Source organism: Austrofundulus limnaeus, unplaced genomic scaffold (assembly GCF_001266775.1).
Source record: "Austrofundulus limnaeus strain Quisiro unplaced genomic scaffold, Austrofundulus_limnaeus-1.0 Scaffold69, whole genome shotgun sequence".
Classification (NCBI taxonomy): Eukaryota; Metazoa; Chordata; class Actinopteri; order Cyprinodontiformes; family Rivulidae; genus Austrofundulus; species Austrofundulus limnaeus.
The window spans coordinates 707,359-718,274 of record NW_013952471.1 but is presented as its reverse complement, the minus strand read 5'-3'; the positions used below and the strand labels follow the sequence as shown (position 1 = coordinate 718,274).

Here is a 10,916-nt window from a genome sequence, read left to right as displayed (position 1 = left end):
GTCGCAGATGGTCTCAGATGCGGGTTTCAAATGAGCATTTTAAAATGTTTTCAAAATAAGTCTGGCACTTTGGAGAAAACCCAGGACTCACTGGAGGGATTATGTATCCCCTCTGGCCTGGGAACGTCTCGGAGTCCCCCAGGATGAGCTGGAAAGTGTCGCTGGGGAGAGCGGGGTCCCTCTCCTGCTGTACCTGCACCCGATAGCGGATAAGCCGGCCGGACGGACAATTTATATTGTTAGTCTAAATTATTACATTTAAAATTATAACTCTAATGCAAGCAGAATAGGTTATTGTCAAAATAATTATGGAGTGTAATTTATTTTCAACTCAAAATATCTTCAAACTAACGAAATATAATATTATTAGGGAGGAAAACCCATCTGGATAACAGCAGACTGACTGCTGGTAAAATATACGACAGGTATGGACCACTCGTGAATTTTGTTCGTATCTGAAAAAAATCGTAGAATACTAAAACATTGGTGAATGCCACAAATTCTCCTAAATCACTCGTACGCACAATTTAAGAACAAATCTGTGCGTACGAACGGTTCTTGCGTGAGGCCCATTGGCTCTAAATCCATACTGACTGTTACTTAAGACAGGGTTCGACAAATCGTATTGCTCGACTGCCTGGGGCAGGTAAAACTCATATTTGGGCAGGTGGGTGTATCCCAATGCCTGCCCGACAGGGCAGGTAAACAATTTCTTTTATTTTTCGTAGGGCCATTTATTCAAAATATTCTGAAAACCAATGAAGAAATATGATGTTTTAAAACACGTAAAGAGAGAATAAATCTTCAAAATGTCCCCCTCCCCTCTGTAGAAAAGTTACATCGTGCTGTCGTGTCGCGGGATCATTTCCTCCCTCCCTCCCGCTGCACGTCGTGCAGAGTGAAGCTTTAACAACCGTAGTTTTTTCACACCCAAGTTGTTGGAGAAAAATCTTGTTTTTTATGTATTGTTACCCACAGAGATGATAAAAAAAGACGGGGATGTTCGTTCAGTCATAAATCCATCTTGTTATGGTCGGTCTCTGCTGTGAGCGCAGCAGCAGTGGGCAGAAGCTCACTTTATGGCAGGCTGACATTGCATTTATTTGGCTTCACCATTCTTACATTCCAGTAATCTGAAATTGTTTTATGACTACATTAGACAGATTAGTTATTTCAGATAAAATAAAATGTTTTTGTTTAATTTTGTTTTGTTTTATTTACTTATTTTTTTTAATTTGGAGATCTTTCCAGCTTGAGCTTGTTTGTTTGTTGAAGTTGATTTTTCAAAATAAGGGACACATAGAGTTTTTTCCTTCACTCTGCACCCTTTTAATTCAGGGTAGGGTTTACTTTGTTTTTTTAATGCTGTACATATTGTTTTGTTATAGACATCTCTTAATGTATTTTGACAAGGCAAAATACCTATTTAAGATATCTCTAATTATATTCTGAAAAAACATTAGATTTAATAGGTTGTATGGAGACTCCAGTTCAAGATATATTAAATGTATCTTTAGATATGTGATTCACTATATAAGATTTAATTAATGCAAATTTCAGACTTTTTCATGTTCTGTAAATTGTATAAAAGAAAGCTGCTGCTGTTGATCATTCCATTTTCATAAGCAGCCCTCCCAAGACCAATATGGGAAACACTGGAAAGGTCTAAACCAGTGGTTCCCAAACTTTTTGTCTTCTGACCCACACAATATTCATGGCAAAAACTTGTGACCCCAAATATTACTGGTCTGAGTACACAAACTTTGTTAATAACCCTAAAAACACAGGCTTTTTGACAATCTTAACCATGCATACACAAATATAAATACTTATTTATACTTATTTTGTGTTTTTGTAATAATTATAGGGAAAATATTACATCAGCAATTATTTTATTACCCTTTAAATTGATTTCTGGAGATTATCCAAAGTGCTTCATGACCCATAATTGGGTCAAAGCCCAACTTTGGGAACCAAAGTGCAGTGGTTCCCAAACTTTTCAGCTTCTGACTCACAGAATAGTATAAAACAGTAGCAGAGACCTGTGCCCCCAACTATTTTTGGATGATAAACATTTGTATCAGGTCAACTAAACATGGGCATAGTAACACTATTTTTATACTACATTTATCCATTTTAAATATAYTAACYTCACTCCTTTGTAACAACTAAGGCAAAAATGTAATTAATTCAGAAAATCTTTTCAGGAACCCACCTTGATGTTTCGGGACCCCGCTTTGGGTCCCGACCCCAACTTTGGCAAACACTGGTCTAAAAATGTTTATTGAAGATGTTTTTGATTAAAAAAAATTTTGACTGACAACCATGTTAATATTTTTGTAGTACAAAGTACAGTACACGTTTTTCTTATATTTTATCAAATTTTGAACATTTTTGTTTCAGGCATGTAATGTTTTATGTCGGGCAGGTAACACTTGTATTGGGTAGGTAAAAAATAAAAATCTTGTCGAACCCTGACTTCAGATATTATTTGTATCGATGAATTGATCTAATCTGATCACAAATAATTTTTCCAAGATTTTTAATCTGTAATTATTAAATATACATTTCTTACCATTTTTGTAAATACGAATTACCAAATGATGTAGTTTTATCTGGGGGTGGTTGGTTATATTGACAGGATCAAGTTATTGTGGGGGTCATAACCCCCCTAACCCCCTCTGCAAATTATGTCCATGGTATCAAGCGAATCAACAGGAACCCAAAGTTATTTCTGGTTGCAGTTTAAATAGCTTTTATATTTGTCAAACAAATATATTGTGTATTTTCAGTATTTTGTAAGACCATCAAAGTTTAAAGATCTGCAGATTATTTAACAGATTATGGCCGCCTCACTTCTGCTTTTAACATTAATACATTGATTTGCTACTCTTGAGTTGTTCAGTCTCGTTTAATTTAAACAGAATTAATGATTTGTTTTTCTTAGCACACTCTATGAACATCTAGTCTCGCCCTATGTTTGTTGTGTTCACACCAGTTTTTATTTCTCATCTATCATCACTACCTGGGCTGAAGTTTGACACAAAGTTTGTTTTTCATCCAGATCCTTTACCCTCAGCGATGCAGGATCTTCTGTTAATGCACAATGATTTCCCTCCTCGAGCCCACTGCCTTGTCAGATGGTGAGTTTATCACGTCTGCCATGTTAGCAAAATATCTCACAACGAGTAGATTTTGGTAAAACTTAGAGAGTAATCATGTACAACCCCAGTCTCAATACAGTTGGGATGTTCTGTAAAGTAATAAAAACGGAATACGAGGGTTTGCAAATCCTTTTCAAACAACATTCAGTTACACTACAAATACAATATATTTAATGTTCAAATGGATAAACTTAATTTTTTTTTTTTTGCAATTCACTCCTTTCGAATTTGATGCTGCAGCACATTTAAAAAAATCTGGGACAGGAGCAACAAAAGACAGAGAGTTGATGAATGTTCAAAAACAGGTTAATTGAAAACAGGTGAGTGTCATGATTGGGTATAAAGGAAGTATCCCTGAAAGGCTCAGTTGTTCACAAGCAAAGATGGAGTGAGGTTCAACACTTTGTGAACAACCGAGCAAATAGTCCAACAGATGAAGAACAACGTTTCTCAATGCACAAGTGCAAAGAATTTGGGGATTTCATCATCTAATCTGGACAAATCTCTGCAGTACGACTGAAAACCAACATTGAATGCCCATGAACTTTGACCCCTCTGCTGTATTAAAAACCAACATCCTTCTGTAAAGTGTAATATTCAATTAGATGAGTTTCGGAGTCGACTCAATTCAGGATGGCCATCATATCCATTCAAGAGTTTCAATAGAATGTATCTAGACGGTCACAAGATATTTTACTAACAAACAGGTTTAAGTAGCTCTTACTGCAATGATTCGCAGCTACCACCCCACTAAGTGAGATATTTTACTAACATAACCTTCCCTGTAGTAGGCTACAATGAAGCCTGTTCACAATATTAAGCAGTTCTGTCTCCAAAAATAATAAAACAACAAATTTTAGCTCCACGTTGACATGTTTCCATGTTGTGACAAATATAGGCTGTTGTTAAGGTTCTATGGGCTCTGATTAAATTGTTTTTGTGGCGACAGGTACGGTCTACGAGAGTTTGTGGTCATCACCCCAGGAACAAACTGCGAGGCCATCATCAGCGAGTCCAAATGTAATTTGCTGCTCAGCTCCATCTCCATCGCTCTGGCCAACAGTGGTTGGTGAGTCACTTCATGATTAAAGGCTGAATATTCAGACACAGGAAGCTTTCCAGAATAATCAACAGACACAGATGAGTGGATCAGAAAGTGACGTGCTTGAACCTTGGAGTTCAGCTTGAATGGTTTTAACAGAGTTACCATCTGAGCTATTGTCTGATCAACCTGGGTCCACGTCTTGGGAGATTGTCTACAGTCCTGTGAAGTTGCTACTTTAAACCTTCAGATTGTTCAACTTTACCCAATCGAAGATTCAAGAGTCAAAGATTTTTTTATCAATTCAACCTGGAAAGACTCACCCCGGATTTATACTAGATGCGTCTCCGCTGCGCTGCGCTGCAGTGCGCAGTTCGCAGCTTTTTGTTTGTGCCCCAATTTATACAGTGTCCGCTGAGCTCAGCCCCGGTCCGGTCCAACAGACAGAGGAGGGAGGGTGTGCAGGAAGGAGATCTCGCGATAAATCCACTGATAAAAGTGGAACTCAGATCAAAAAACAATTAATTCTGTTAAAAACTAACTCAAAACACAGCTGAAAACAACAATATAAAAGTTTTTGATATCTATGGTTGAAACTATTTGCTGTCATCTTTTTAAAACTTTTGATTTCAAAATAAAATCCACATGTATCATGTATGTACACATATGCTTCATGCTACATGTTTCCATCTGCTTCCCAAACAGAGCGATACATTCTGACAGCATTTGTGTCGAAATATAACCATATATTTATTAATATAGCTGGGATTTTGACAATATTCCGACAAATTATCCAGCCTAATAGTGTCTTATTTTGACAATACGGATGTTGTGCTAGTTTCTTTTCCTGTTGGTGCGACGTAATCTTTAAAAATTGACTCCGGAGCAGCTCCAACGTCCGGCAGAAATAGGATCTGTTCTAAATTTGCCGGATTGCTGTCCGCTCACCGCTGCCATGCACAGCCTTTGTAAACACTCTCATTGATTATAATGGGTGCATATTTGCTGCGGAGGGGAGCGGAGCGGAGACGGAACACATGTAGTGTAAATTGTGGGTCAGAAATAAACAGTTTTATTGATTTGAGAAAGTTCTTTGGTGCTCGAGCCCTGGCAGAAGCTGTGAGTGCAGCGAACTGCTGTGAGCTAGCACTCAGCTTAGGTTTTAGGACTAACGTCTTCCCCCGGGGCTCGGACACTGGTGGTGGTGTGGAGGCCAGAGGGAAGGGGTAGCCAGGCAGAGTTTGAGATGAAGGTGGAGAAGGGGTGGAGGTGGATTGAGACTGATCCTTGGGTGCTGGCTCTTTAGACCTGGATCCCTGTGAGTTGATTGGTACGGTGAGGCGAGGATCTGACGCTGATTGACTGTAGCTGGGAGCGCGACGTGGTGATTGGATGGAGCAGGTGAGGTGGAAAAAATCTTCCACTCAGAATTTACGCCTAGGCTTCATTTCCTACAATATTTTCAGGACATACAGGAAAACTGAGCATTCATATGTTTGTCTCTATAAATGGATTTAGATATTGAAAACATTTTATACAAACACTATAGAAAGAATAGAAAAAAGTTATTATTTTTGGCTTCAGCATCCTGACAGTCTGGTGGATGAAGCTGTTAACAGTCTTTTGGATCAGGCCTGGAGGCTCCAGGACCTTTTTTTTAGAAACCAGTTCTGAAGTTTCATTCAATCAGAAACCAACTCTTAAAGTCTGGTTCACACAGCAAGATGAGTGTGCTGATATTTGGCCCAATTTGCCCTTCTGATAATCTCAAGGCAGCCCAGATTATCATAATGGCTGTCTCTTTAAGAACCTCCTACAGATTCCGTCACGCCCATTTCTGCTCATCATCACAGCAGCTTCAGGCCGTTTACAACCTGGAGCATTGTAGCGTACATTGTTGTAATAATAATAAAAAAGCAGCAACATTATACAGTATCTGTTTTGGAAAATTGCAACTCAGGATAAAACTGAACCTTATTGTCAGACCAGAATTTTTTTTGAAGAACCAGAGCGAGTAGAGAGACGTTTCAGCTGGTAAGATATCTCATCCTCACAGAAACACATCAGTGTTGAGCTAATTTATTTATTACTAAAATGTGGTGGAAGCCAACTAAAGAACATAGACCATAATATAAGTTACAAATGCTAACTGTAGATCACAGATAGACCAAACAACCGAACAAAACATGAGTAGTTTTTCAGTTTACCTGGTCAGATGACAGCGGTGTTTGTGTTCTTCTGAGTGTTGCTGCATCGTCCTTTAGTGACAATCTGTTGTTAGTCTACTGTTCCTTACTGTCTCCTTTGATGTCACATCACTCTTTACGTGCGTTCCTGTTGATAAGGCGGTGGAGGTGGTCTGTGTAAGATTAAAATCAGACACGAATCTTAGCAGCAGAACCACTCTTTCCACAGAACCACTGTGTCATCTTCTGAAACTGTGCCTGGAATCAATCTATTTCACATATAAACACCCAGCCCATGGGGAGCCAATAGCACACCCAGCAGAAACATGGGTGTGCTATGGGCTCCCCAGTTTCCTCTATTGTTGCAAACCTGTACATGGAGGAGTTGGAAAAGAGTGCTCTGATGTCCTTTACAGGGACACCACAGAGCCATTGGTTCAGGTATGTTGATAACACCTGGGTTAAAATTAAATCCCAGGAAGTCCAACATTTCACTGATCACATCAACTCTGTGGATAAATATGTAAAATTCACACGAGAGGATGTAAAAGATGGCACGTTGGCATTCCTGGACTGTGATGTTTCAGTTTCGGATGGAGGACGGTTAGAAACTGACGTGTATCGCAAACCCACCCATACAGACCAGTATTTGTGTTTTGATTCCCATCACCCACTGGAACACAAGTTAGGAGTCATCAGAACTCTGTACCACAGAGCAGACAGTGTCCCCACAAACCCAGGAGCCAAGGAGAAAAAGTCAAACACAAGACAGGCCCTGGAGCAGTGCGGTTATCCTAACTGGGCTTTTCTGAAAGCAGACAAGAAACCCAAATAGGATTCCAGCCAACAACCAGGTGAAAATGAAGAAAGGAAGCCATCTTTGTGAAGAAAAACCGTCCACCATTAAACAGAGGTGGAGGCCTTCATGTCCAGTTGTCCTCCTCCTACAACGCTGTTATTGCAAGTATGACTCTGCCCCCTGTGAGCAACAGGTGTGAATCAGGGCCCCAATGATACCAACACAAAGGGAAAAAACAAAAACAAAGGGATTTTGAGCCCCGCTTGCATTCACTACATACACATAACACGACACCTAAGAACCACAGCATCCATACCAATAAGTCAGATGATGGGGCACATGACCCTCTATGAACAATAGAGCTAATCAAGCCTATTGTTAAGCGATGGCCCTCTTTTGCATGTGACTAACCTGTTTGTCCACCATGGGAGGCAGTGCTTATAAGGCTGAGTTCACCTGAAACCCATCTGACTGAAGAAGTCTGTTGGACGAGAGACGAAACGTTTCACTAAAGAAGAACCCATCCAGAGGACCTACTTATTTTTTCTTTTTGAGTCTACTGTTAAGTTCACTTTTGTTCAGAAAGCTATCATCCTAAAGTGGCTTGCACAAATAAATAAATAACTTTTTTTTCTTCCATCAGAGGGTTAGAGGGTGGGGGACACTCTGTGATGAGGAAGCTCAGCTTGGAGACAGCCCAGAGGAGGAGCTGATCCCAAAAGGAGATTCTAGGCCCAATCAGCCATTTTTGCTCCCCTGGCTGGCTGCCTCGGGACACTACAGGATTTCTCAAACATGCATGAATGAGTCAAAGTAAGACTCTGGGCATGTTTTTGATGAGAGGTTCACAAGATATATTTACTAACATGATTTAAAACTCACTCAGAAAAATAGATTTTACATGATATTGCACCTTTAAGACTGATCTACTTGGCTCGGACAGACGTCAGGACTGCTTTGATTGCAAATGTCAGAGGTCTATAAAGTAGTTGAAAAAAAAAAAGAACTAAGTAAAAGTAAAATTACATGAACAGAAAATGACTTTAGTAAAAACAATTTTCACTGATGATAAAACTACTCAAGTAAAAGTCATAAAACTGTTCACAAAAATTCTGAAATTAAAAGTAAAAGTAAGTAAGTAAACTTTATTTCTATAACACCTTTCACAGACAAACATCACAAAGTGCTTCACAAAAAGCAAAAATAATTAAAAACAATAAAACAGATCACAGATACAAAAACAACAATTAAAACACAATAAAAAGCACTTAACTAAAAGCCTGTCTGAATAAAAATGTCTTAAGATGTTTCTTAAAAGAGTCAGTAGAATCTGAGTAAAAGTACTTTAACACACTCTCTAAGAAATAAACTGTTGAATTTACTGAACCAAACTGGTTCCACTAAGCCAGGTTGAGTAAATTGAACAATATATGTATTTTTTGCTCAGTTTACTCCAGGGTTCGACAAGATTGTATTTTTTTACCTGCCCTGTCGGGCAGGTGACAACAAATGTTACCTGCCCGACATGAAAAGTTACCTGCCCGAAACAAAAATGTTCAAATTTTGATAAAATACGAAAAACGTGTACTGTATTTTCCATCCATTTTCTGTACACGCTTCTTCCTTTTCAGGGTTGCGTGGTTCACTGGTGCCCATATACAGCAGTCACAGTGCGAGGGGTGGGGTACACCCTGGACAGGTCGCAAGTCCATCACAGGGCCACACATAGAGACAAACAAGACAAACAAGCATTCACTCTCTCACTCACACCTAGGGACAATTTAGAGTTATCATTTAACCTAACAGTCATGTTTTTGGTCTGTGGGAGGAAGCCGGAGTACCCGGAGAAAACCCACACATGCACGGAGAGAACATGCAAACTCTACCCAGAAAGGTCCCCAGACCGGGATTTGAACCGGTGACCTTCTTGCTGAGAGGCATCAGCTCTACCAACTGAGCCACCGTGCCGCCATACTGTACTTTGTACTACAAAAAATATTAACATGGTTATTCAGAGATATATAATATGTGACATCTGATTAAACAGATGCAAACAATTTAGACTGAGTTACTAACAGTCAATTGTATTATCAAGAACATCTTCAAAAAAATGTTTCCCTAGAGTATTGGCCTTGGGGGTGGACTTTATGGAAACAGAATGATAAACAGCAGCAGCTTTGTTTTAAATGCAATTTATAGAACATGAAAAAGTCTGAAATTTGCATTAATTAAATCTTATATAGTGAATCTCATATCCAAAGATACATATAAGATATCTTGAACTGGAGTCTCCATACAATATGATGATAAATTTAATGTTATTTATACAAGTCAGAATATAATTAGAGATATCTTAAATAGGTATTTTAAATTGTCAAAACATATTAAAGGTATCATATCATGTTTTTAAATCCTACTTTTTCACGTCTAAATACTTCACTTATGGTTTATTAAAAAAAAACTGCAACGCTTTGGTCTTAATTCCTCGTTTTTGTTGATCCACAGACTCCTTGCTTTCCTTGCTTTACCCCTGTTCTGAGTTGCGCCTCAGAGCAAGCTGTTTTGGTGCGGTCTCTTTAAATATACAAATGAGATATTTCACACCCTGCCCCCTCCAGGTCGCTGAGCATTCGACTCCACCCTGTTCGGCCGTATTTGTAGTTTCATAGTGTAGGAGTGGGCTTAAGGTGAATTAAGCTTTTCCCACATCTCTCATACCCAAGTTTATGAGGGAACTTTTACCAAGGTATTTCTCATTACTTTTAATATCTTGACTGTGCGAAGTGAAAAGAACACAATAAGTGAACGTTCAGATGAGTTTAAGTTGATTCATAAAAGACTATGCAATCATTTATTTACACAAATTGAACAAATCATAAGTACACTTGATTGTGGGTATTCCTATAAAAAGTGTCAAAGTTAAAATGAGAAAACTCACGTCCAAATTTCAATTCACATCAACTCAGATTACTTAAATCGAACAGTAAAACGTCAGTTCTGATGTTGTTACCAAACAATTTTACTGGCACTTTCAGCTTAAGTTTTGGCAAATAAGAACAAGAAAAGGAAGAAAGTAATGGTGCGTTCACACCGAACGCGATTTCAGCGTCAGGTGCGTCTGACCTCAAAGTGCACAAGCTTCAAACTTCAGCGTTGGCTGCGATTTTGACGCTGAAATCGCGTTCGGTGTGAACGCACCATAAGGTTAGTAGGTTACTACTGTTACTTTATCAAAGTGTGGTCAACCGGATCAGCACGTCCCTTCTGCGCTTAGTTTCCACATGACACGTCACCCTGAACACATCAGCTTTACCTGGTGATGGCTTCTTAAGTCACCCCCCTGGGTAGGAACTGTCTCACCTCCGATCAGTCAGGGAACTTTTTATCGGCTCGCTTACTGGTCCTTGGCGAGTAGGTGTTCTCCAGGTAATTTTTCGTCTGTTTCAGTCCAAGCCAGAAAGATTCTAGCTGTACATCCGGTCCCTTCTTTTCAAAATAAAATCTCCCCGCGGGAGTTGAAAACACACTTAGAGGCTTGAAGCCTCAGGGTGGGACCGGCTGGCGTGCCAAGTCCCAGCTATCAAGTCTTCCCTAGTTAGCTCATGGGCTAAGACTTTTTGTTTTGGATGGCCTCCCTTCTCTCCTTATAGCCATCCTCTCCACACCATTATGTTTTTTTTTAATTTTTTTTAAGTGAAGAGAAAATAGAGAGAGAGAGAGAAAAA

General features: G+C 39.2%; 1 protein-coding gene across 1 annotated transcript in view; it reads left to right on the top strand.

Annotated features, from left to right (window-relative positions):
* rab3gap1 (RAB3 GTPase activating protein subunit 1) overlaps positions 1 to 10,916 on the top strand; it is a gene marked incomplete at its 3' end in the record, with an annotated part of 71,469 nt that overhangs the window by 2,723 nt on the left and 57,830 nt on the right. Inside the window, 1 exon segment of the mRNA XM_014010446.1 lies at positions 4,114 to 4,233. Coding sequence (XP_013865900.1) covers positions 4,114 to 4,233 — 120 coding nt within the window.